The sequence below is a fragment of the Myiozetetes cayanensis genome, unplaced genomic scaffold (genome assembly GCF_022539395.1).
Source record: "Myiozetetes cayanensis isolate MyiCay16 unplaced genomic scaffold, myiCay2020 scf9, whole genome shotgun sequence".
Taxonomy (NCBI): domain Eukaryota; kingdom Metazoa; phylum Chordata; class Aves; order Passeriformes; family Tyrannidae; genus Myiozetetes; species Myiozetetes cayanensis.
In genome coordinates, this window is record NW_026088185.1 from 30817060 (window position 1) to 30844353 (window position 27294).

The 27294-nt window shown below is 36.4% G+C and overlaps 1 protein-coding gene across 2 annotated transcripts in view; it reads right to left on the bottom strand.

The window, feature by feature from the left end:
• Positions 1 to 27294, bottom strand: part of DPP10 (dipeptidyl peptidase like 10) — a 473153-nt gene that overhangs the window by 98540 nt on the left and 347319 nt on the right. For both annotated transcript variants that reach the window (XM_050339334.1, XM_050339333.1), the window contains exon 5: positions 26368 to 26442. In XM_050339334.1, the coding sequence (XP_050195291.1) occupies positions 26368 to 26442 (75 nt within the window). The remainder of the gene's footprint in view (positions 1 to 26367; positions 26443 to 27294) is intronic.

The following is a 27294-nucleotide window of genomic DNA, read 5'->3' on the forward strand; positions in this document are numbered from 1 at the left end:
ACTTTCCAATGCATGGGAAATGTGGATTCCCAAATCCTCTACACGGCAACACTCACAGCTTCTGCTCTCACCAGAACTCCCCACAGCAGACCATGGATGGTGACAGTTGGCTGGAATTTAGGAATCCAACAACTCTCCAAAATTTGCTATCACACTGGGAGAAGACAGCTTATAAACAGTGCCATTGCCATTTAAAATTAATTACTTTCACCTCGTACAGTAATTTATAACCTGCAAGCTGGCTCCAAAATGTTTTCAGAGCAGACTGGAGTACTACAGACATGTTCAAACCTGTTATGTTAGCAGTTAGCGGGTCTGTTAGCTATTCCTGTTTTACTTTATTCAAACTCTCCCTTGTCTATCAAGCTTCCCTTTAAGAAAATTTAGTCTCAGAATGACTCCCATTAACCGAGTGTAAATAATGGGTTTAAAGTCTTTATTTCACTTTTGTATGTTGCATGTGAAAAGCTTGATCCATCGCCACTGAATCAAGTCAGTGAAGACAATGGAACCAGGAGCCAGCTCTTAACCACGTTATTTCTTAAGAGCTTCCAAGCTAAGAAGTCAAGCACTGAAACAATCCCAGATGTCAAACACCATCACAGTGTGGAACTAGATAAGGCACTGAGAATAATAAGCTTTGCTTAACTCAAGGATACTCATATCGTATTTTAGCCTGAAAGCCAGAGTTCACTATCCATAGCAGATTAATCAGGCACTAATTTAAAAAACAAATATCAGATGAATAGCAATTTTTGATGCTAAAAAAGGGACACTTGCCTAGACAACCATTAATGAAATACAGACAACTGAAATGCAGAACTGATTCTCTGTGTGTCATCTTCAAGTTCATTTCCCAGTACACACTGGTTTCCTCCAATAGAGAGTTTCAAAACAAGTTATGAACTTTAAAAGATTAATACACTAATTATATGATAAAATATATAATATGTTGCTCATGAAACTTCCCTAGTCCTGTTGTCTATTTTCAGTCTGCCCCCTTCAAAGGTACTCCATACACAAAGGCTGACCACTGTGGAATGTGTTTCATGCTAAAAGGCACCCCCTACACCTGTAGATATTATGCATAACAATGGATACCCACGTAAACAGGCTGTAAGGGTCCATGAGTTAGTTCAGAAGATAAATGTAAAAAGCTTTCCTGCACTGCTGTATGGTGGGGTTGATAATCATAACTGGGAATAGTGGTGAAAGAAATAAAAGCTTTGCCAACTTGAAATCTTTATGAAGCGCAAGCTGCATTCACACATAAACAGTTGAAACACACTGCACTCATCCTTTTACACGGACACCTTCTTTTAGCCTACATTTATTCATGTATGTATGTGCATTCACATTCTGCCAATTCCCAGCTAATAGCTTGTCTGTTAATGTCTCCTGTCTGGCATTTGAAATTCTGCCAATTATGTTAAGTAACAGACAAACCCGCAATGTAACTGCAAAACAAAAACAAACCGAGGAGATCTGAGAACACTACAGAGAAAAAATGCTATTATTAGCATATAAATTTAAAAATTTCATTTGGGTGAAAACACAAAGGTCTCTTCAATGCCCTGCCTAACATCATCAAATCTTTGAATCACGACTGCTTCGGTGCTGAAGGAATCTTTTTATTAATCTTATCAAAGCCAGAATCAAAACCCTTAAAAAACAGCCACTGTAAAGATTCTTCCCCTGTTCTGAGCAGGACCAGCTCAGTACTGCTACCCTCACAAACTCAAACAGCCTTGACTGTTGTCAGGTCAAGGCTGACAACAGGAACAGGCTGTACTTTTGTGTGACCATGACAGCCAGGCAACCACCTCAGCTGAAATTTCATCCAGCATGATCTCCTCGGTAAAACAAAGCACAGAGGGCTTCATACAGCAGTGTTGGGATTTTTAACCCCTCACAAATCCTAGGCACAAATTAGACCAGCCTTCATATTCAAAGCTTGAAAAGTGAAATGATTGCCTTGCTGAAATATATGGTATTTTGTCTGAGTAGGATCAGGATTGCAGTAGGTACAGGCCAAAGGTCAGAGTTGAGCCTACCTAAAGCAAGTTCTCACCTCTTCCGACTTCTTTGACTTGCAGACAATACTGACATTAGTGGAGATTTAAGGCTGAGAGTTTGCTGATTCTCACCATATAAAAATTCATATAAATATATAAATTTCCCAGTCAAACCATCTGCTTTTCATTTTTAGAGAGCAACACAAAATGTCCTTCTTCAAATTCAGCTTCCAGAATGTGCAATTAAGCAACGATGCAGGAAAACAGAGATGATTTACTTTTTTTTGGGCAATACAGTTGTGTTTGCTTCTCATACATATTGTATTAATGTATTTAACTTTTTTCCAACCTACACATAATTTATGTCTCCTTCAGAGCAACCTTTCTTATCCCAAGGTATCTTCCACTTAAAGCAATAAGGTGCCTACAAAGTTCAAGATATCTGAACGTGAATTCTTGCCCATACAGCCCTATTAGCCCCACACTAAACACACAATATTTCTGTCAAACCTGGCTAAACAGGACTTGCATAAATCAAACACAGACAACTTTCTACTTCTTTTTTTCCTGTCTCTCTGGCCTTCTATCTTCGGCCTCCTTAGTCTTCCTGCAGTTCAAGAGCAATATCTGTCTTTGCCCTTAACCCTCATTTTCCTCAGCAGCTGTTCCTGGCTATGAGCATCATCCCTTCTGGCTTCAGGCTGCACTACCAGGGCCTGAAGAACCCTAACAAAGCTGGTATTACACAGAGAAGCAAGATCCAGGCAAGAGCTGCTCTCTGCACAGCTATGTCAGCCTGGAGCAGGGACTACAGTCTTCAGGACAAAAAAGAGGCAAGTGTCCAAGCTAAATCTATATGAACTCTTTCTGCAATCAATGCACTTCCTGGCAGGATCTTTCCTCTGTGTGAGGCAAGGGTTTCACCTCCCAAAGAATTCACAATTAATTTGTGAAATTATGGGCTCAGTCATGGACGTAGGAGTGTAAAAAATGTTGCTGCAACCGAGTATGTGCTGACATGGCTGTTATTATTTCAAAAGGAGTAAATGTATTCAACTGTTTTACACGTAGTCATTAAATTAAGGAGGATTCTGGACATGACCCATTAAGGGCAGAATCCATATAAGGGACTAATGCTGCAGCTTCCCACTTCTTCCTTCTTAAAATACCATCACACTCACATGTCTCAAAATGGGTGTGATGAAAGAGAACCAAAGAATTGCATAAAATGCATGAATTTGAAACAGGTAAATAGTTACCTGTTTTGTCACTGTAACTTGTCCATCAGAAATTCCTATGAGCAGTCAAAGCATGTCTTTCTCCCAGTGCGTTGTCACACGTTATAAAAACGTGTTGTTCACAGATGAAAATTTAAAAGAGCACTCATAAAAATGGAGTTATGACAATTTATTTGAAAAAGGAGGCCCTTTCTATGGATAATATTTCTCAGGTATGTCCCTGCAAACTGTTCACTGAAGAGTAAGGCGAAAAAAAATCCATACCACTAGTGTTCAAAGATTCTGAGAAAATATTGGGCAAGGCATTAGTTTCCATCCTTTCCCACTGCAGCTGCTCTTTCAGGAGAGATGTCAGTGATGGCTACAGGAGAACAGCACTGGTGGATCTCATCAGGGTTTCTCCACTTCTGAGGGGAACATAAGCAATGCATCAACCTGAACACCTGCCCTACCCTGTAAGCAGCGGAGCCACGTAACAGGAGCTCTCCAAAGAAACGACACTTTCATCCCTGACTCATAAATTCACAAAGCCCTGCTTTTTCTGTAGCTGAGTAAAATGACAGAACACCCTTTCCACTGGGACAATAAGGAAAAGTGACTTATTCCACAGGGCTTAAAAGGATCTTAGGCATGTGGGGACTCAGAATGAAGGCAGGCAAGTGCCATGCCAACGTGAGCAGGAGTGGTTGGCACGTGGCAAAGCAGCGTGGGTGCAGGAAGGTGTTCTGTCTGCTCCGTGCTCGCAGACAAGCACACAGATACCCAGCTCTGCAGAGATCACCTCTGACGGCAGTGATGCTACTGCCAGACTACGAAGCTTAAATGCCAGAATCAGTTAATTTAGAACAGCTGTGTGTGGGTTGGTGATACCAGTCACAACAGCGAAAAAAAAATTTACAATTTTTTCAGAGTTTACTTAACATTTGACAAACTAAACACAACACACATGTTCTGATGAAGAAATATCTGTGTAAGTACGACAGAAATAAAGGTGTAATTAGCCCATACTGGTTTCAAAACCAATCAAGTACATTTGATTGTGTACTCTTTTTCGTCTAATTTTAGTGTTTCTCAAACACCTTTTAGGATTACTTCTTTATTATGAGCTCCTTTCTCTGCAGTGCACATTTGTTTGGAGCTAGGGGGGAGAGAAGCTCAAGATCATTACTTGCTGTGCTTGTAAAACCTGACAGCATCCCACTGACACATGGAGTGGGCCCTCCCTCAACACATAGTTTTGGTTTAATAGTCAAAAGAAAGATGAAAGCCAAAAAATGCCCATTTTGAATATTCCTTCAATATGCATTTTCATTCAATACAACACAACAAGGCTGAAGAGCTGCAACATTTTCTCATTTCAGTCGTGTGCTCTGAGAACTGACTGTGCTCAGGGCTCTCCGCTTCTCAGATCAGCCCCCTTCAAAAGACCTCTCCACACCTGGAATATGCACCTGTAACTACTAAAAAAAAACCAAACACCAAAAACAACCAAAAAACCCAGGCCCAACAATAACAAAAAACCGAAAAAACCCCAAACAAACAAATAAACTGCAAAAAAATCCCCAAACACCCAACAAATCAAAAAGCCTGACTGCATGCTTTTATAGATGCATTACCCTGAGTGATTTAGAGTTTTAATGTCTTAGAAAGAAATCAATGCTTTCATTTTTTTTTTCTTTTCAATTTTCAGTTAAGGAAAAAGAAAACTGAAAACTGCAGGTCTCCAACTGCAAAGCTGTCCCAGCTCTAATGGCCCCTCTTTCTCCTTATGTGCAGCTTAATTATGCCAATTTTCACCACTACTAATTCTCCTCTGATTCCCATTACCACTCATTTTGTGGCAGGTACAAGAGGACTATAGAATTATTTCAAAATATATGATTTGGATTAATATAAAAAGACAGAGAATATAACCACCACTCCCTTACTTTTGCAAATCCTTATTATTTTGCAAACAATAGGAAAATGGGTAAAATGGTAAGAACTATTTTATAAAACAACCAAATAAATGTTGGTGATCTGAAAGCTCCTACCTACCCCAAAGATGAAAGAAGGCTAAAGTGTACCTTGGAACTAAAATCTCAGTCTTCCTGAGGTTTACTTCTAATTAACATCAGTTTCTTGCAGGGCTATGAGAAAGCACATTCTGTAAATCAACACAAGACCATAAAGAACAGCCAGGTTTAAAAGTGAAGTACACTCTGCGTGAAAGTCTGATAACGTTCTGAATTTAGAGGGAGGAGGGTAAGAGAAATACCTGCTTGACACATCTATAAATTGGAAAATTAGAGTGGCAGTTCCAGAAAGCTCTGCAGCCAGCAGAGATGCTGTGATTTCAGATGCAATTAAAGCAAAACAAAGTCTTTCTAGCATGGTACCTAACCTAAAAAACTCCAAGCCCTGTAGTAGATTAGAAAAATAGTTTCTTGACTGGGTAAGAACTTGAGAATTTAGCCTTTTGCTTCAAAAAAGGGGTTATCCGGATTTTTGAAGATGAGTTAAGCAACATTCATGTGTTTTTTCTTTATAAGAATTGCACACAAATTATATGTACCCGTATCACATTTGCTGTGCAGAACTTGTATGTCTCTAAAGATTCCCTAATTTACTTATGGGAAACCAATTAACCTAAACAATTAACAATTTACTGAAATGTTTATCTGTTCTCGCAACTGCTTTCTGTTCAAACTAGCACCACGATTTCTTTCAAATGTGACTACAATGTTAATTTATATCAATCAATTAGAGGTAGATTTTACCCATCCATTTTTTAATGAAAGAAATTGGTACAATTCTCAAAATACCTTTTTTAATTATTATTAAAATGCAAGATATTAAGAACCTAAAAATTATAACTATTTGAGTCAAAAGAGGACAACTGTAACAGGATGCAAAAGTAAGATGTTGTATGTGGGAGGCTCTGTAAGAGGTGGGAAGATCATGCAAGGATGGGTTTACTACAAATGCTTCCATATCTTCCTATTTAGGAATAATTAGAAGAGAATCCTATGCTTTCTTTCACAGCCATACTCTTCAATCAACACTTAATTTAGGGACTAGTATGTTACAATTTACAAATAAAGATGAAGATGTTTTCAAAGCCACATTCTCAGCTTGACTACCTCAATCTACAGATCACAAATAAAATTTCAGAGGATACAGTCATCAGCTGATATTCCACATGAGGCTTATATTTAAGGTTTTAGATTCTTTTTTATTTAGAGAAAAGGAAAAATAAAAGTAATTATATTAAATCCAATGTACATTTTGTTTACGGGTTACATTTAAAAATGCTCTTGTTCTCATTAAATGTAAATTTAAACTGCTAGGACAGTACTTTAGGTGAAAGATTGCAACATAAGAAAACTTCATACTTCTTTGTCTTGGTTTTTGTGACTCTTGGCATTTCTTTTTACATTTTGCATTATTTTGTGACTGAATAAGCATTAGCAGCATGTTCCTGAAAAACTGTGATCTCTGACAGCTTTACATATTCAGTATAGTCTTGGTTAAGATCTCTGTGGATCTAATTACTGTGTTTGATTTGTAGGGTGTGCAATACAGAGCCTGATGCTGCAAAAAAGTAAAATGCTGACTCATTTAAATGCTCTTTGTGTGTTTTCATCCCCTATTTGCCTGTTTCACCCTGCTGTCCCTGCTCTTTTGATGCAGACAATAAAACACTGTAAAACTACACAACTGGATCCAGCGAAGGAAGCTGAAATATTCCACTCTTCAGTTATCTTTTCCCCTTTCTTCCTTCCTGCCAAAATGGTTGGATTCTCAAAGGGGAGGTTACCACGTGCAGGGACACAAGAAATTATTCTTCAATCAGGAATAACGTAAAACACTTTAAGCATTTATCAGTCTAATACCTTACATAAGGAAGGGGGAAAATGAAATCTTGACGTGAACAACAAGCACATTTCAAATACCAGGATGTTTGTTAAGAGTGAAAAGAAAAATAGATCAAGTTGTCCTGCTTCCCAGTAACACAATGGGAATAAGCCCCAAAAATACCTCATAGGGTTCTCTTTCAGTCACTCCATGATTCACTCTGAAGTGAACCCCAGGGACAGGGGGGAAACACATCAAAAGCAGTTGTGCTTGTGAGGTGTCCACCCTCATACCTCACTCAAACCTCATTTTTGAGTTTTGAAAAGGTTTTATTTCAGTTCTGTGCACCACAACTGATTTGAACTTCAGGAAAACCTGAAATAAATCAGATAAACAATGCACTGCTGCTACCTACATGAACTTCTTCAGTTTTAATTGCATAATAATATTTCTCTTTTGGTATAAAGGAGTTCTCAGGAAGTCTGATTGCAAAGTCTTAAAGATCTTAGGCTGCACATTTCCTTATGTCACACAATCTTCAATCAGATGCAATTTTCTGATTTATGAAATGTATTAACTGACTTAATTTTTTAAAAGAATGATAAATAAGAGAGATGTAATTTTAATCTTATAGAGCAACTCAGGCAGCATGTTCCACAAACATGCAAAGAAGAGACTAACTTGAAGATCCTAATTTTATATTCTGTTCTCCTTAAATTATCCCACCCTTTACATATGTTTATCGATCCTCCACACTTTCAGAGACAGGAGCACATTCAGCAGGAACAAGTTCTTTTTGCTTCATCTGTTCTATGGAACTGAGAAATGTGTCTTGCTCTTTCTGTCAGCAGCTGTAATAAACATGTAATAATTGCAGGGGGAGGGGAAAAATAAATGTATAAATGTACAAAAATTCTACAGGTGATTTTGCAACTGTGATAACTTTGCAAAGTTACTACATTGACCACAAGAGCCCCGACATAGCTTCATAGTGAGTCCATTTTTCAAGCTATAGTGCTTTTTACCTAGTCCTGACTTCACTTATGCTAGTCTAGATATCTAGGTATTAAGGTTGGCCAGAGTACTGTACATAGTAGAGGTTTTAATCCATTTAATAGTGGCTTTTCTCAAACCAAGTACCACAGAGCAGCTCTAGAAAACCCACCGCTAATTACTTCAGTATAATAGTTTTACTGCACCCACTGAATCTGTAAGAGCTGGGCAGTATAATGAGTAGAAGACCAAGCTGCAGACAAGCAGAAGAGAAATGAAGAACATATTTTAGGATTCCTTGGAAAGATTGTGCCTTTCTGACACTTTTCTAAACAATATAGATCATTTTTATGAGCTATGCCCACGAGAATTGGAAGAGAGTCACAAATAAAAAGAGACCTTCAGTACTAAGAAAGTACTTTATACCATAAGCTTGCCATTCATAAAGATTTAGTCAACACTGTTTGATTACTTATACATATTACCTCTTTTTAAGGTTTTATTATGTCTTCCAACAATTTCCATGAAGATTGTAATCGAATTCCCTCTTGTGCCAAGTTATTTTTATTTATTGGTTTTATAACTAAAATCAATACAAAACATTGTTCTCTAGAATATTATATTTGCTACTCCAAAGCGAGTGAACAAAAGGCAAAACAGATACTGTGCATCAGTGCATTAAGAAGCTCTTATATTGTTAAAATTACTGTGCCATTCCAAGTTTTAGTTGCCATATATGAAACTAGAGATACCACATTTAAGCAATAAGCAGGAAATGAAACGAGAAAAAAAAATACCCTGATTATTCTTACAGCACCTTCCAATAACACTTAATGGAACCTGCAGTAATACCTGATAACACACGAGAGAGGAGCAGGGGAATTAGGCAGGAGCACAAAGCAGTGCAGCCCTTAGTGGTGACAGCCTTCAAAGGAGCCCAGCTGTGCAAGATGCACACTGACCCCAGCGGTTAATCCCTGCCTCTTCACAGCTGAGAGAAACAGTTTGGTCATGACATTGAACCTCCCTACTGCTCCCAGTGCTCAGCCGAGTGTCTCTGCCCAGCACACCTTGGCACAGCCTGTGCTGCAGAAGTGCAACTACTCACACACCTCAGCAGAGCAACTCTAACAGCCAGAGAAGCAGAAATTTTACAGGTCGCCCTTAACTCGATCAAAGAGAGCAAGAATCTTGTTCTGCCCCCTTTGCATTACTGCTACATTCACTGCCTGTCACTGGTCACATCCACACTGAATGGACGGACTCAGAATCACCCTTTCCCAGCAACTGATTTTTCACTTTACTCCAAAGCAGAGACTGGATACAAACCAGTATGAGAAACTAGGATATCAGAGAAACAGGACAGTTCTCAGAATACAAACCATGACATAAACACACTTCTGTATATTTTTGAAACACTTTGAAACTCATAACTGGAAGACACTGTGGCAAATACAATCTTTATAAGGGATTAAATACTTAGAATGAGAGGACACAATTCTAACTACATAACTGTAGATAAATGTCTCTGCTTATCCAAGATAAGATGGAAGTTTTCGGTGTCTTTTTATGGATACACCTTTCACTGTCTACACTAAAGTGTGTTGCTGAGTAAGCTTTGACTTCAAACTTAGGGATCTTCGTGCACTTTGAACTATTGGCTGGATTCAACTCACCCTTATATAGTCTCTTTTATCCACTGCCAAAACCTGGGTTGCAAGAAAAAGGAATCATAGCACAGACTTCAAACTAGTATTTGTTGTTTCTGTCTGATTTAAGCACCTGAATCCTTCCCCTTGACTACCATAGTCAAATTGAAGGGAGATCAAGAATTTTTTTGTCTGTAATTCCTAGAAAGGATATTCTCCTCTATGTCAGTGGTAACAGTGGGACAGGGCAGGAATTCATCAAACCAGAGCTCCAGAAAATTTATTCCACTATCAGAAAAGTTTGTTTACAAACGCTTCTTTGCTAACTCACTTTGATGGTAAATAGTTCTGGGTGACAAACATTTTACAGTATGTTTTAAGGAAAAAAAAATAAAAAAAGAAAATAGGAAAGGTAATAGATTATAGATGAATGGCATAGAGGTGGGCAAGAGTGTTTTGAGTAGGATTGGAAATGAATGCAAGTCAGCTGAAAGCAGGAAATCATCAGGGAGAAATATACCAGAGTTTGAAGATCAAAAGGATCAAATGCAATTAGACATGGAAATCTTCTCATATATCACATAGTCCACCTACTTCACAGTATATAATTGTTCCACTTTCATTAATTACTATTTTTTTCCTTTGCACTATGTTCACTTTGGTTCTGAAAGTATTCAATAATTAGTTTATATTTTTTTAAATTTTTTCAATTTTTTTTTTTTTTCCTGGTCACTGGACCAGTGACCATAACTACTGAGTAATGAGAATAAAGAAGACCTCTCTTCTATCAGAGGCATCCCACTGATATCAAATGGAACACTCCCAGAATCTCAAGAAGAGATTGATGAAAATCCCCCTCAAATTGCACAGGTTGTTGACTCCACTCTGCCATTGGAAGACTGGCCCAGGAGTGCTCTGCTCTGAAAACTAACAATTTGACTTATCCTTTTAATTTGTAGATTACATTAATTTCCTTGCTCTGATGGCAACACTGTCCTTTAGCACATAAAGCACTGTCTTACCTCATTCTTTTATAAAACAAACCAAGCATTTTTAGGTCTTATGAAATAGGACATCAATCTCCCTGGATCTTTTCAAGGCCTTCCTTTACGCTTCTTGAGCAAAGGTGAGAAAAATTGCTCAGAGAATTATAAAGAAAAAATCATGAAAAGTCTGAAATATCCAATGGAGATAAACTGTCAGGAGAAAGACACCAGATATCCCTTTCTTTCAGGATGTTGATTACAACTTCTGCACCCTTCTGTGCGAAGCCATGTCAATTGACTTTCAGATCTCCAGCCACACTGATTTAGTGCAGATGTGAGCAAAGGGCTTAGGGCCAACTGTCTTTTCCTACCTTTTTAACACATATTCATACAATTCTCTAGTAGGTATGGAAAAAGAGGGATTTCTCCTTTTACTATGATTTTTATGAGAGCAAACCTGCTCTAATACAGGGTGGTCATTAAAAAAAAAAAAAAAAAAAGGCAAGGGAAATGTTATTCAAGACAACTGTATTGCTCTTATGCATGCAGAAATCTAGCTGGTAAAGTATTTTGTCAAAAAAAAAAAGAAAATTAGGTTAAGGATACAATTTTTTAACGTGACACTTCCAAAATAAAAGTTTCTTGGTAAACTGTGTTTTTCCTTTGGCATATTAGAATTTATGTCTTGTAAGGATAACACAGAAAATAATTATCATGTAAATAAATGAGAAACATGTCAGAAACACAAATCTCTGAGAATCTATTAATTTACAGTGTGTTCTATATATTTTCCTCAGCTAACAGTAACAAAATCATTATTTCCAAACTATTTTATATGAAGGATTAGTGTGTCATTTCCAAGAGGTTTCACAGAATCTTTTAGGTTGCAATAAGATTATCAAGTCCAACCATTAACCCAACACTGTCAAGTTCACCACTAAACCACATCCTGAAGTGACACATCTACATGACTATCAAATACCTTCAAGGATGGTGACTCAACCTTTATTTTAGCCTCATTTTGGTCGTCATATCTAACACCAAATAGGTAAATTAAATATTTTAATGAATTCTGTTCAGTCTGGTATGAACAGGATTTTTTTTGATTACTCATGATCCTCCACAATTAAAGACATGACACCTAAAGTTCTAGTTTCACTAAAATCACCCATAGGCAATTCTCTCAGAGATGTTAAAGTAATCCATCTAAACAACCCCTCTCAACAAAGGATTTTTTCCACAGTTCAACCATATAACTGTATAAAGTGCTATATATATATATATATATATATGTCCAGCCATACTTTCATGAAATATTTTCAGGTTAGAGTAATGAAGTGGCAAGTACAACAGAGATGAAATTTGATAGGCCATTTATGTAGTAAACTATGTCTCCATAGCTCTTTAATCAATGTCCTGAATCAATTACCACTCATTATTCTTGATGCATTGTAAGAGAACACATGACCATATATCACTCTCTATGATCCTAACATTTTATGCTAATTTAATATACTACCATACATATCATCTCAAGGTTAAAAAGAAAAAAAGTCTCAAACATTTCTCAGAGAGATGTAGCTCAGGAACTGACTTTCATTTCCATTATTTAAGTAAATGTATAGATTGATAGATATGCTATCCACTATCCATTTGAAGTACTTTATCAGATATAAAAGAGTAGAAATGAGGACCAAATTTAGCTACTAGCATTTGTCATCTACTGTACTCATTTTTTTTTTTACTCTGCATATTATTTCAACTCATTTCTATACATGGGGGCTTTTTGTAGTTTCAGACTTTTTTGACAGACCGTTCTAGAGGCAAGTACTTTACAGGAATTTCAATAAACTGGCCAGTTCATGACATCTACTTGCACTTGGCAGGAACAGAACTATGATTCACCAGATGATATAAACAATCTTGGTCATGTAACACCTGTGAGCTTTAGATACAACCAGCAAATGACTTTTGGAATCAGGTATCTTCTCATATTTTATCACTTTCTAAGCATGCTCAAGTCTCCTCATGTAGTCAAATCATAAGAAACTGTGTGTTCTAAAGTCCCCTCCTTTTTTTTTTCCTGGAACATAATTAATATCTTTATAACAGATTTATCTATCAAAGTATCCAATATATGAAAAGCAATAAGGAAAGGAGATATTACTAATTGTGACAAGAGACAAAATAATAAAGTAGGCAAGATATGGATTAAGTGAGGATTTTTTGAGATCAAGAAATATATTTGAAAAGGAAACCTTGCCCTTTAGGGAAGGAGAGGAAACCAAAAAAGACAAAAAAACAAATGAGTAACAGAGTGCCTAATTATATCAGGGAGAGAATGGGATTAAGAAAGAGAAAGTTGAAGTCTCATGAACAGTAATCAAGGCAGAGGAAAGAAAACTAGAGAAGTGGGAAAAGAAAAAGAAAAGTGGGGTAACATTTCTCAGTTAGCTTGGTATTAAAAGCGTAGGGAAGTATACACAGAAAACACAGCAGGAATTTGGGAATGCTTCCTGGTAGAACATAACAACAAACTACTGGAATAAACGTAAATACCTGGAAGCTTCAGGCTATTAGGAGAAATAGTAAAAAGAAGAGTTAGGAATTGGATATGAGTAGTAGGGAAGAGAGTGGGAGGGAAGAGCAATCTGTTCCTCACTGTGACCCCGGGTGATTCTGTGTTTCTTCCCATTCATTTGCTTGTCACATTTTCAAGTTCTAAATTCCCATTTCACTGTAAGGTTGCAAAAATTGTTGGAACGCTAATATATGCAAAACCACCCAAATAGACGGCCTTTCTCTGAATATTCAAAACAGTTAATGATGTTCTTCTTTTTTGGGAATATTATACAAATAGGGCATAAATTGCAATGAGCTACAGTAACTTTAATACCAAGCTCATATTTAGATTTTTACTTTCCTAGCAGTGTTCACTGCATGATGATTTTAATTTCATCTGAGATACTGAAAAAAGAAATTGTGGTACTGCCAAAGCAGATGGCTGCTGTAATAAATACCACAGCTGAGAGTCACAGTGAAATTCCACTCGAGAGAAATACTATTAATATACAAGTTCCCTTTCTCAACTTGATATTTGCCCTTTTGGGGAGGATTGATTTTTACATGTCTCAAGGCATTGGAAACCAAACTTTGAATTTAATTGTTACATTTATATATATAATATATATAATATAATATATATATAAAATATATATTATTGCATTGTTTTTAAGCTTCCTGTGTGGAAGTCTGACCAACCATCCACTCCAAGTGCTCCTAATCTTTTAACAAAATAAATAATTAAGCTTAATAATACATCATGAAATAGCCCAGAAGTTTTTCATGAATGCATTCAACTGAGTTTTTATTATTAAATATTTTTAACAAAAATGCATATATTGCTAACAGAGATCAACCTTCCTGTATAAGCTCCAAAATTAAAAAAAATACAGTATATACATATATATTCAAATTGAAAACCACCTTTGTAGGACTTCTTAGAGGTATGATGCTTTCATGTTACTAGGGGATCTCTGAATGAAAGCTACTGCACAGATGATTTCTATGACCAGAGTAACATCTTTTTTTCACATCACTGAGACTCCAGAACCAGAAGTACAGCATGATGGGATCACATGTGGATTGAAACTGAGGCACATGGAAAAAGAAAAATCACCTCAAAAATAAAACAGAGCTAAGTTCTCTATAACCTTCATACAAAAGCCTGATTTAACTTAAAAGGTATAAAATCAGGTTACAGAAAAATTAACAAAGAAATAGCCATACACTCCCTACTAAAATGATAAATACCAATTTAATTTGCTAATTTATATCCAACTACAGTATATTTACACTATTTCAGGTAAGTTCTTCAACCATTATGGCAAGCTCAGCCTTTCTGGCTAATTCCAGATTAAATAACACTACATTTTCCCTGAAAAGACTCTTCACCTTTCACCAGCATTCACAGACATGACAAATATAAAACTCATAACAAAGGGTTGAGGCCGATACAGTAAATTAAATTATTTACTCAATCCACTAACTGAAAGGGGCCTCCAAAAAAAAAAAAGTTTACATTAGTACCAGTGATCTGCCCTTAACCTCAAAGACATTTTGATGAGCTAAAAGCACAACTGACACCATGCCCTTTAAGATCTTCATTATACTGCTGTACTAGAACTTGCACTGCTGTTAGTGTGGCTGACTCAAGATGAATCCGAGGCAAAAATAAAGTAGCGCTGGCATCATGTGCTAGAGAGACACAAAGTTAGCTCTGCCAGCTTAGTTTTCTTTATCTTACCAAGGACTGGAATTCAAAGGGTTAAGGGAAACTAAACAGTTGGTCTTGATGATCCTTGTGGGTCCCTTCCAAATCAGGATATTCTGTGATTCTGTGAAACAACCCAATGCAGCTTTACAACACAAGGTTTACATGATATCAGTAAGGACAAGAGCTATAGGGCCCCCTGCAGCTGCAAAGTATCTAAATGGATAAATAAATAAACAATCAAGGGCCATAACACCTTATGTTAGTAATTGATACAGCATGAAATAAGAATAGCTTTTCTACATGTAAACCTCTCCCAGGCTAATCTCATCATAGGTATAGACTCTTCCTGCTAACCCTCCTCCAAGGTAAGTTCAGAAAAAGGTGGGTTTTTTTGCAGGGATGAACCATATGAAGTCATAAATCCTCCATCAGAACTTGAATGGGAGTTCAAGCTGTTGAGTAGACTTTGTTAGATCTCAGTTTCAGACACAGCCATCCCCAGGGGACAGTACAGAGACAAGGAATTATCATAGGAAAGGCTGAGATTCAGATGTGCTCAGCACTGAGCATCAGTTACTTATTTCCTCTACTCTGTGAGCCCGACCATCACAGCTAGTGAAGATCACAGAAGGATGCAAAAGCCACATTCACCTTCTAATTCCTCTTTGAACATAAATCCCAGTGGGAGCAGAGCTGATGTGAGCAGGAGTGGTACCAAATCAAACCCAGCTCTCCTTGAGGGAGGAGAAGCAGAGGAATAAACTTGCTCACACTCCCCCAGGCAGCCTCTCAGTCTTATGCTAAACACAGCACATTCATATACATGTCAGCTAAAACAATGAAGGCTCATAAACAAAACCATGGGCAGATGAAGTTGACAGTGACAAGAACTTGAATCAATTCTTGTCTCAGTATCCACCAAAAGCAACTGAAGGTCACATTCAGGAAGTTTCCACTGGAGCAAAACACAGTTTTAAAATATCTTGAAGATAATGAAGATGGGATCAGAACCACTATGAGCTGACAGTGCACCAGGGCCAAGTGAATTGCCCTCAAAATGCTACAGAAAATAACAATGACAGAAGCAAGCTGTCAGAAATCTCTGTTGCAACTGTCCCTAAAGAGAGGGAACATCATGAGAAGCAAGATGACTAATGTTCACAAAGGTGTAAACAACCTACAGAACTAAAGGCCAACTCAAAGCACAGATCAACTGCTGAAAACGCTGATAAATCTATCCTCTACAAGATCCTGCTGAAAATCCCTGTTCCTTATTCATCATCCACCTGGCTGATGCTGTCACACTACAGAGATGACTTCATTACATTTGTGTGATAGGTGGACAAGGGCTGATCCAAAAGTCCATTTTAAAGACAATGGAAAAAGTTCCATTGACTTTAATAGCATTTTCATCAAGTTCAGAAGTGATAAGCACTTTAGGAGCCTGCTAGATAACGTCTGCTGCTTAAATATAAAGTTAATAATATCTTCTGCACAGTGAAAGTGAAAGATTGTGGAAGAAAATTAAATTCTGATGTGCTTGGACTGGTTCTCTGAGGTGTGACAAGCAGCTCTGGAGCTCCCGGGGCACAAACTACCTTAGAGCTTTGAGATCGTTTTTGCACACGCATTTGGGAAGAGTAGATATTCTCTATGGGACAGTTTTTAAATGCATTTACTCATGTTTGGACCATTGCTACAGGCTGCTTTTACCACAGGTATCACACTTGAACCTATCTTAGGAGTGACCAATATTTTCCAAAAAGGTGTCAGGATTTTAAGATTTCAACCTACTTTCTTTCTGGTTATGAAAAAAAGCAAACAAAACCCAAAAAAGCTAACACCTTCCCTGTCCCTCCTCAAGAAAATTGAGTGAATGCACAATAAAAAAATTCTCTCCTTCAAGACTAAAACCATTTATTAAGAAAGTTACAGTCCCACTTTTAGATTGTGCAATAAATTTATTCAGACCAGGAACTTGCAATTTAGAATTAAAAAGAAGCTGCAAGTCTTAACCACTGCTGTGATTTTTTTTTCAAGTCACTCACTACTTTTTTCCAACTTGTCTATTTTAAGCAAAATTTAATTATTATTCAATGTGCACTGCTGATAGAACTATGAAGAATAATTAAAAAGCATACTTATTTTTCCTCCTCTTACATTTTAGAATAATAGGTTTCAAACAGGTTAGCCAACCTGTTTGACTATTTAATCATAACAAAAAGTGATTGTGAACCTTCAGTCAAAGTTTAGGTTTTCCCTTCATCTGATTTTCTCATTTTTGCAGGACAGAAACATTTCAGAACTTCTTGCAACCAAACATGACCACTGCAGTGAGAACTGTATCCATCCATGTATCTGGAGAGGAAAAGGATGAAATTTCTACTACACACAAAGGTATGAAAACATTTCGAGATTAAGAATCTAAGTGAACACAAAAAAAAAAAAGGGTTGAATAAAACTACTGAAAATGGTTTAAGGAATATTTATGTAATATGTGTCATCTTATGAAACTGGACATTAGGGTATACATTTGCTTCTTGTTTTCTTTCTTGGGAACTGTTCCAAAAAAATCAAGGTCTTTTTTTTAATCTTGGGAATCTTTATCACAAGGGGGAATGCTGCTCATGTGATAAATACCAATTCACAGACTCAGTTGAGAAGATTTCAGGAAGTCATTAGCTGAACTTCTGCACAAAGCAGGATCAACACTCAGTCCAGACCAGGTGATCCAGGGCTTACTCCAACCAAGTCCTGAAAGTGCACAGCCTGTCTGGTTAGTTATGTTTGATTGCATTTTACCAATTAAATAAGATCTGCAGACAAAGTTTTGGAGTTTTGGTTTCAAGGTAGCATCACTGACAGACTGCAGCCAAAAGATGCATGACAAAAAGGAGAAGACTGAAGAAGTATTAACCCTTTCTGTTTGTACTTTGTGTTGTTATTCAATGAAAGGATATTGTAAAACAAATATTTCAATTTATATTTACTTAAATACAAGCATATATATGTATCTTTAAATATCCCTGGAAGTGTTCAAGACCACTTTGGATGGGGTCCTGAGCACCCTGTTCTAGTGAAAGGTGTCCCTGCCTATGGCAGGTGGTTGGAACAAGACGATCTTTAAGGTCCCTTCCAACCCAAACATTCTATGATTCTATGATATATTTAACATGTGAAAAACATCATGGCTCCTCTACAAAGACATTTAGTTCAGTTTTTCTAAAGACATTAGAAAAAACAAACTTAAACCACATGCCAGCATGTCAGTCGACATTGTGGAATAACTTTGCCTCTCAATTTCTATTATAAGTCAAAACAAAGATATTTTAAAAGATGAGAACTTCAGGTTTCTAGACTGTGCTTAAGCATTCTATTCCATATATGAAATACATTCGAAAAGATTTTCTAGCAAGTGTTGTTGCATTTAGGAAAAAAAAACTAAATCAGAAACTTACTAAGTCATCCCTAATTTGTAAATCTAATTCATAACACTGCAGCCAAAGAAAGATGTTAATTGATACTGGTATAAAATTCATGACCACTTACAATATATATTATTTTGGCTGCAATAGTAAAATTCTGAATGTGTGATCAATGACTATTTTAAGATTAAGTGACCATTTGGGATTACATTCATCAATACTAATGGTATCTTATTTTAAAGTTTAATGAGAAAGCTATAATGCATATCACATTTCTCAGTAAGATACATTATTATTGAATTTCAGATAGAGGATATCATGAAAAATGAAATAAAAGCAAAAAAACCCATTCTTTAAAATGGGTTTTCTAAGTGTGTTGAACACATGAACTGAACTGCAGGCATTTGCTTTAAGTAATTCAATCTTGCTTCTTTTCAGTCCACATAGAAAGAGTATGTCTTTAAGTCAGACCTGTAGGTATGCAGATATCTACATCATATAAAACATACATGGCATTTCAGTGAAACGTTATAATATAACGGGTCAGTCAGACCCATGAAGTGATTTTGCTCCTCGGAAGTCATTTATTCATGGTATTTGATGTGAGCCAGCTCTTGTATTTGAGAAATCAATAAGTGCAGCAGTTGAAGTAACAATGATTCATGCTCAGGGTAAAACCTGTCAAAACTAAGAGATGTGTAAAATATTCTTTTATTCCACATTCTTCTGGTAGCAAGGAAGGGAATTATTATTTCTTGGGAGTATGGAATAAAGAATTCTTAAAAACAGGTGGGTGTATCAGTTGACTCTACTTGTTTGTGGTGAACTCTGGCAGATTTCAATCCAAATTAAAGCTCTGTTCAGCTTTTCCAGCCTTTAACAGCTACTGATACAGTCTCCAATTAGGACTCCTAACAGTCCTTGCCCTGTTATTTATTCAGGCTGTCCTTAGTTGTTTTTGTTTTATCAAAACAGCCCCTTTTTTTTTTTTTCATTCAGCATTGCTGAGGGGGACTCACTCTCACATATAGTTGATGAAAATATCATTAGTATCCCAGCTTCTAAAAAACCCCAAACATTACAATATCACTGTATAATTAGCTTGCAGCTGTACACTATTTCTGGTAACATCATTAGTATACAAAAGAGACGTGGAATTAAAAAACAAACTAACAAATACGTTTTAAACACAGGTTTTTTTTGTCCATGGGCTGTGATGGACAAACTCTTCACCTACAATGGACATTTCTGGGACACTGCTGCATATTATCAATGCACAAGAGAGGAACAGGGAGGATGTCAAAAGGTTGGCAGTTTCACAGCAGAAGCTGGAACTTATACTGTACGAAATAAATCGTTCGTGGATTAATGGAGCTGCTGACTTAAATAGTGTAATAATGCCTGTTTCTATAGCATTAGCACAGTGAGATTCCAGTCCTCATGGATTATTGTGTGACACAGGAATATAACCATGCAAAACTCAGAGTTAAGATTGAGTTTCTAAACTGCTGGATCTCAGAAACTCAGCTGGACACCACCTAAGTCCCCTGAAATAACAGTACTCATGCTTGATAAGAGTGGCAATATTATTGAAAAAAATACTTTTTCTGTCAATAAACATTTTGTTTGAAAAGCTAAATGCCCTAGAATCCATTTTTACTGAACAATAGAAAACTACACTCTTCTCAATACTGGTTTTGAACAAGAACTTGAAACACGAATTGTGATTTTTCAACTCTGAGAATTCTGAACAAGGAAAAAAACCCACATATTCTATCTACATTAGAATTAGTTATTTTGTTTACGTATAAAAATTGAGGTTGAACAGCAATTCTGTCAGTATAAAATGGAATAGAAAAACTCAGTAAGTTACTTGAAAAGCAGCAACACCTTGTCTCATGTGGTTTACTATGAAGTGATCTATTTTTTTTAACTGCTACACAAGGTTGAACTTGCATATATGAATCAACACAGTAAAAATAGGAAGTGGATACATATGGACAGGTATGTGACATGATAGCTACCACATGAAAATCTAAAAAAACAGTGGAAACATCCAAGTAGTACTCCAGTTTCTCACCTTTTTAGTTCAGAATTTTTTTTAAATGACGCAACTGTGACAGTCCAAACCCTGTTCTGTAGGTGATCACAGTAACACTCTGGCAGAGAACGGTCCCGAAGTCCCACCACAAGTACACCAAAAATTCATACACAATAATGCAAATAGAAAGACAACGCACAGGACATGCAGATACTCCAGGTGTAACTCTGCTACTTCTAATAAGTAGTAAGGTAGTAAGCTGTCTGATGAATGGAATGCAAGTACTTCCAGGACTGCAACTCAGATGAAATGTGAAGTCTGTTTATCAGACAAATGCTAAACAAACATCAACGTCCACGATTATCAGCCTAAAATACACTCTTTCTATTTTCCCTGTTCTCTATTTATGGGAGCTGGTGGTTAATATGTTTTGCCAATAATTTAGATAAAATCCTGGATAGAAGTGGGACACTATTCACATGAATAGTCACTCCTGTGGGATAATCTATTATAGTAGGTAGTGTCACAGAATTCATTTTGCCAGGTTTTACTACAAAGTGCATCATCTCCTCAGGCAAAGACCTTGGCTTTTTATATCTTTAAAATGCCTTGCATATCTGAGGAGCTATAAAAAATAAAGTCAAATACATGTAAAAGATGAGTAGTATGCCAAGGTAACCTACAGCCCAGCTGTTATGCTACCACATTCTCACTTGGCCACCCAAAACTTCAACTCAGAGTAAAACAACAGCCTTTAAAAGGGGAAAATTTGAGCAGACCACTTCTATGAATCGTTCAAAAGGTGACCTTTTGAGCACCCAATCTTTTCATACCTAAGAAAGGAATAAAACATATAAAAAAAATTTGCAAGAAATAACTTCAAATTTTAGGGGTGTAACTCACTTTAAATTCCCTTCTTATCTTTTTTCCCTCCTCACTGCACTAGAGCTGCTATAAAATGGTCTTTTGTGTTCCTGAAAACATATAAACAGGAAAGTCATGACTGGATCAAACTTTTATTTATTCCTATACGTTCAAAGGTATACACATGCATGTTTGCCTCTGGACTTGTCTCAAAATGAGTAAATGAAAGATTAGCCTGAGGACCTATGGAAACAGACATGAAAAACAGGTTTATCTAAAGCAGCATGTATTTATGGAGGAAAAAGTTGATAGAATGAATTTGATACCAGATCTTTACTTCACAGAGAGTGCTACATAAAATACTGTTGGTTTAAGAAGTCTTTTGTTATTTTTTCGTATGAAATAATCTTGGTGAGAAAATACTGTTTCCATGTGTTAGATGACAGACTTCATTTCATCTTTATCCTGTAAGTCTCCAACTCTTAGCTGGTACTCCAGATAATGCTGCTCAAAGCCAGGCTTTCACAAGCACTGTATAAACTATCTTGTTGAAAACACCTGCACACATTAAAACCAGTGTCATGATAATAATAATACAAAATACCAGGTGATTGATGTCTTTATCCTTTAAGTTTTGCTGAACAAAAACCCAATAATTAATTTCACCGACCAAGAGGTTTACTGACAACTGGACATTTAGTTTCCACCTAACTGGTCGAGAGAGATAATCTCCTAATGCAGAAGAGATAACCATAATCTAAGACTTCATTGAATTTTGCCCCTCATGGATTCTTCCAATCTGCAGACCTCAAGATCTCTTCCATGTACTCGAGTAAGCCCCAGGCAATCTGGGAAAGCTTGATGAGAATGTCACTTGTTGCTGTTTATTCTTTACTTGCTGTAGACTGTGGTCAGTACTCCCTATCATCACCCTCTAAAAATAGACATTACAGCAGCAAAGTAATTAGCACACAGAAGAGAAGTAACTTGGGGTTTCTTTGTTTTAAACCCTAGGTTGGACATTTTTACTTCAATACATTAAATTAGTATCACTCACTGATGAATGAGTGATAGTAAGATCTAAAATTATTTTTCTCCCACCTTTCTGAAGAGGATTTGGATTATTCTTCATGCTGATCTTACCATAAGAATTATTAGAAGCTATTTTCATAGCGTTTTAAGCTAAATGTTTTATTAGAACTCTCTAGCTAAAAAAGAGATTACAGTTTGAAGCCCTAATTCAGGGAAAGATTTCCTTTTTTAGACAGTATATAATATGCTTGCACTTCCAAACTAGAGCTGAACTTTAAACTGTGTTTAAGCACATTTCTGAACCAAGAGCTAAAAAAACTCCCACATAATTAATCTTGTTGAATTACTTGAAAACAGAAATGATGCATTACTAATAGAAAAGAGAATAAAGTAGGAAAAAATCTTGAAACTTGGTATTCAATAGGGATTTGAAAGCAGAGAGAAGGAAAGTACAGTTTGTAGGGAAAAAACAAGTCACAAGGAAGGGACTATTAAATCAAATGAGGAAAAAGAGGATCTTATCTACTTCTTCATTTGCTCTTCTCCGGCACACTGTACTCTAGCTAGAGCATGGGGAGAAAATGCCTAGGATGACTGAGCAAAAAACTCACTAATATCTGAATAAAACTTACTTTCATTTCATGTAAAGTCCATGAACAACTTGAAAGGTATAACCTGCTAAGGGACATGGAAATTTCCCAATGGTAAAAGAATTTCAAAGGACCTCACTGCTCACTGTTCTGCAAATTTCAGCCCCATTCTTCACCATTAATGCAAGAACAGAGTGTCTGACTTCCACTTTGTAATCAAACCTATAAATCAGGTTTTGGTAGCTGTGAATAACACCACTAGAAGAGTGAGAAAAATTTTAGATGTCATTTTAACACAGTCCTTATTGAAAGCAACAGCGAAATAACCTTTCCCCTTGAAATCTCAACAGGCTTAGTTACTCTGTCTCTCAGAGAGTCACATTCTTTGCTCACACCTTGACAGTTTTCAAAGGAAAATCAAAAAGATATAGCAGTGCAAAACTGTCCCCTCTCTGCATACAATATGTGCAATAGTTTCCCTGGTGCTGTGTTCCCACTGTCCCAGAAGAATCAGGATGGCACGACATTCAGCAAGAATTTCTCAAATTAGGTTCTACTTAGTGATCTGCTGCCTTCCAAAATGAGACTTTTTCAGTCCCATCAACCAGCTTATGGTGAGCAACAGAAATAAAGACCATTGTACACTACACACAGCTGAGCCATGGAAGTTTTGGCAAAGTCAAAAAACTCAGGAAAATTGATGAAAGCATTTCAGAAGTGTGGAGAACTGTGGAGTACTGCAGCAAAGAGCACACAGAAAGTACCTCTACAATTGCCACAGCCTTCTGTTACAGCAGAAAACGCCAGACAGCCACAGGGATTATGCCAGCAATGCCAGCTTGTGCTCTCCAACCTCCTGAGATGGAGGGAACCCAATGTCCAGAAATCAATTTACACCACCTTGAATTCCTTAGCAGAACAATTTTCTTCCATATTATCTTTATAGAGCTACACCAAAACAGCTGCTATGCCACGTGAAATGCTTTTCTTCCTTCTATTAAGCACGATTTAAATGATTCATTCAATTATTACTTTTGTATTCAAAGATGGCTTATTTTCATGCAGATTTATGTTCTGTTATGCATAGAGGACATTCTTAATTGTGCTGAAACAACTGCAAATTTAATTAAAGTTTGCCATTCCAAGCATAAAATAGATTAAAGAAAATGCTGACAACAGTAAAATAAATATTCAACTATTTAATTTAACTCAACATTTATTTTTAATCCAAACATCAAAATAACCTTGTTTCTAATTACAATTTCATGACAAAATGTCTTGAAGAGCATTTGTCTCTATTTTCCTCCAATCTGTTCAGCAGAAACACACTAGCTTATTTATAAAACTGTTGATTAATAAATCTGTTCCAGCTGTATTACTGTATGTTACAAAGAACACAGTCTGATGTATGTAAACAACCATTATAATTTTAAAATCCCAAACTCTTGACAGTCTGCAAAAGCAGAAATCCCATACAAACACATAACAGGGCAATTACAGACCTAAATCTTAACAATGAAGGGAATAGAAGGGTCAAACATAAGTAGTAAAGTCCAGAGGTCTGTGACAATCTATAGCAGATGGTGAGATCAATTAAATGCCTACAATAAGTTACTTGTGGTTCCTTGAACTGGATATTATTAGAGTCAACCCTCTGTTGTAACACACGACAACCAGCAACTCCTCAGTTTCAAAAAAGTAACACTCAAAAGAGATATGAAGAAAGAATCTGGCCTGATCCTCATGAAACTAATTTAAAACTCTCAAATTACATTTCTCCAACAGATTTAAAGGAAAACAGAAGTGCCTTACCAGCCTAACAAATATTCCAAGAATCAGAAAATTTGGAAAAAAAAAAAAAAGGTTTTTTACCAAATCACCAGCACAAACCATAGTAGGTGTCTGGTTTGAAAGCCATAAGCCCAGCTGGAGTAGTCAAGAGTAAGCAACACAAACCTCATCCAAAGCCATAAGGATTAGCACCACAAACTGCTTGTTTGCCTGCCCATTTCTCATTATAATCACTTCTTGTCAATCTACATGAGCAAAGGAAATGACCAGACAGAAAACTTACATGCTACAAACTTTTTTCCTCTATATAACTTGAGTGCAAAAGGATGGAAAAGTTTCTTTTTGCAATGAAACCAAAAAATGAAATATAGGAAGGGAGTTCTACTGCAAAGGGAGGGATAGATCCAGCGTGCACTGAGAGTTATTTGCATGCCAGTGGACCATCTTTATTGTGGGGCAGGGGCTCATCCCTCATGCCAACACATTTAGATGTAATAAAGTGTGATGGATACTTTCACACTTCCCTCATCTATCCAAATCAGCCCTGTATGTTACTACTAAGAAAATCTCAAGCAAAAAACAAACAAACAAACAAACACCCCAAATCAAAGTTTCAATAGAACAAAGGAGGAATTTAGGCAATTATGAGGGATTGTTAAAGTCTTTCACAAAATAAGAAGCAATCACGAAGGGAAACAGCAAGAAGCAAGAATACTTCAGACAGGAATCAAATTGGAGATCTTTATCACAAAAACAGTGAACTAAACAACAGCAGCTCTTTCCTAATCATATATGCATACTGTAAAAAGAGTTTCATCTGGAATCCCCTAAAACTGGTACATGAAAACCCTACTTGAACACAAGTAATAATACAAAGTTAACAAATCACTTTACATCAACACCTTTAGAACAAATAGACCCAGCTTGTTTGAATAATCACTGAGTCCATCTATCCACAATCGTTCTTTCATGAAGAACAGTTCATATTTTAATAGCACTTTTTTATACAAAACACCAATATGCACAGAGAAAATTCATAAAACTCGTTTATTTTTTGTGTGTGTGTTCTAAGATTTATTTTAGAAAACTCTACATGGTATTATTTATCAAAACTCTTTTTGACAACATAATAGCCTACATAATCTCTAAATACTAGAAGAAACAAAGGGTATACTGCATTCTATAGACTTTCACACTATCAGGCTTCAGACTACTGAAGCCAACAATAAAACTTCCATGACATGAATCAGCCTAGATTTATTTATTTTTTTTTTAGTATAGTCCATAAATGACCTGTACAGCCATTTAAAACAGAAAAAACATCAAAAGATGGGCTTTCACATAAACAGCAAACAACAGAGCTATTTAAGGGTCATGAAACCTCTGCTGCAAAAAGGCAGCAAGGCCCTTCAGAGGAACCATGGCAATTTCCCTCCCCTGAGAACCTTGCAGTACTTCCATACACACTCACATACTTCCCCATCACTGCATCAGAACGTTTAGGGAAGAGAAATCTAGTACATGATAGAAATCTAGTACCTATATTATGTGGGATCAGAGATGAAACATAGAAAACAATGGTGTCAGAGTTTCAACTTAGAGGCTTTTTGATTAATAATAGTTGGCTTACCTGTTTAACATCATAAGCAAGAAGAACAAATCTTAAGTCTGGTGAAACAGAGTATCTTGATGCTTTGAATGTTACCTGCAATGAAGTAACAATAAAAGTGAGTTTGCTACAAGAAACTTTTTTTCCAAATTTTCTTACAACTCATTTAAGACTTTCCCATTCATAAGACAGATTTGGTTTAGAACACTGATGTAATTTTCACAAAAGAAGGACTCAAATAATTCTTAGCCTAATTAGCTGGTATCAGTAGAGTGGCAACAGATGAATTTGGCTTCAACACTAAATACTAATTAAGAAGCTGGTGAGTTTTTTATCATTACTACAAGCACTAAGCTCAAGGATAACAGCTGTAACCAATTCATTTACAGAGGATGAAGGCAGACAATTTGGTTGGTATGTACTTCAGGAATGATTATAGGAGAGAGTCATAACTAAGTTAAGCCTTAAAGATAACACACGAGAAAAAGAATAGGTGTGCAATATATCCCTGTTGCTTTTCTTTTAACACAACACACGTAAAGATTTTGCAAGACAACTTGCACTGAAGCAAAAGTCTTTCTTATAAGAAAGAAAGTTCTTAGCAGAGAGCAAAGTGAAACATAAGGTAGCACTATAAAACTAATAATGCTTTACATCTACCCAAGACTACATGACACCCAATTGAATTCAAGGCTGTAATTTAATCAAGGGGTAATGTTGATGTCAGAAATAATTTAATGCATCTAATGCATGAGAAAGATAAGAATGTGCTTTAAAGGCCACTGAAGGAAATAATTTCAAATTAATCTCAAGACATCTATTTGCAGAAGGAAAGAAAAAGGGAGAAGTGAAAAATCCAGATAAGAATTCAAAAAGTAGGATAGAAAAAAATAACTGAACCACAAAGGGGTAAGATGAAAACAAATAAATGAATATCCATGCAGAACA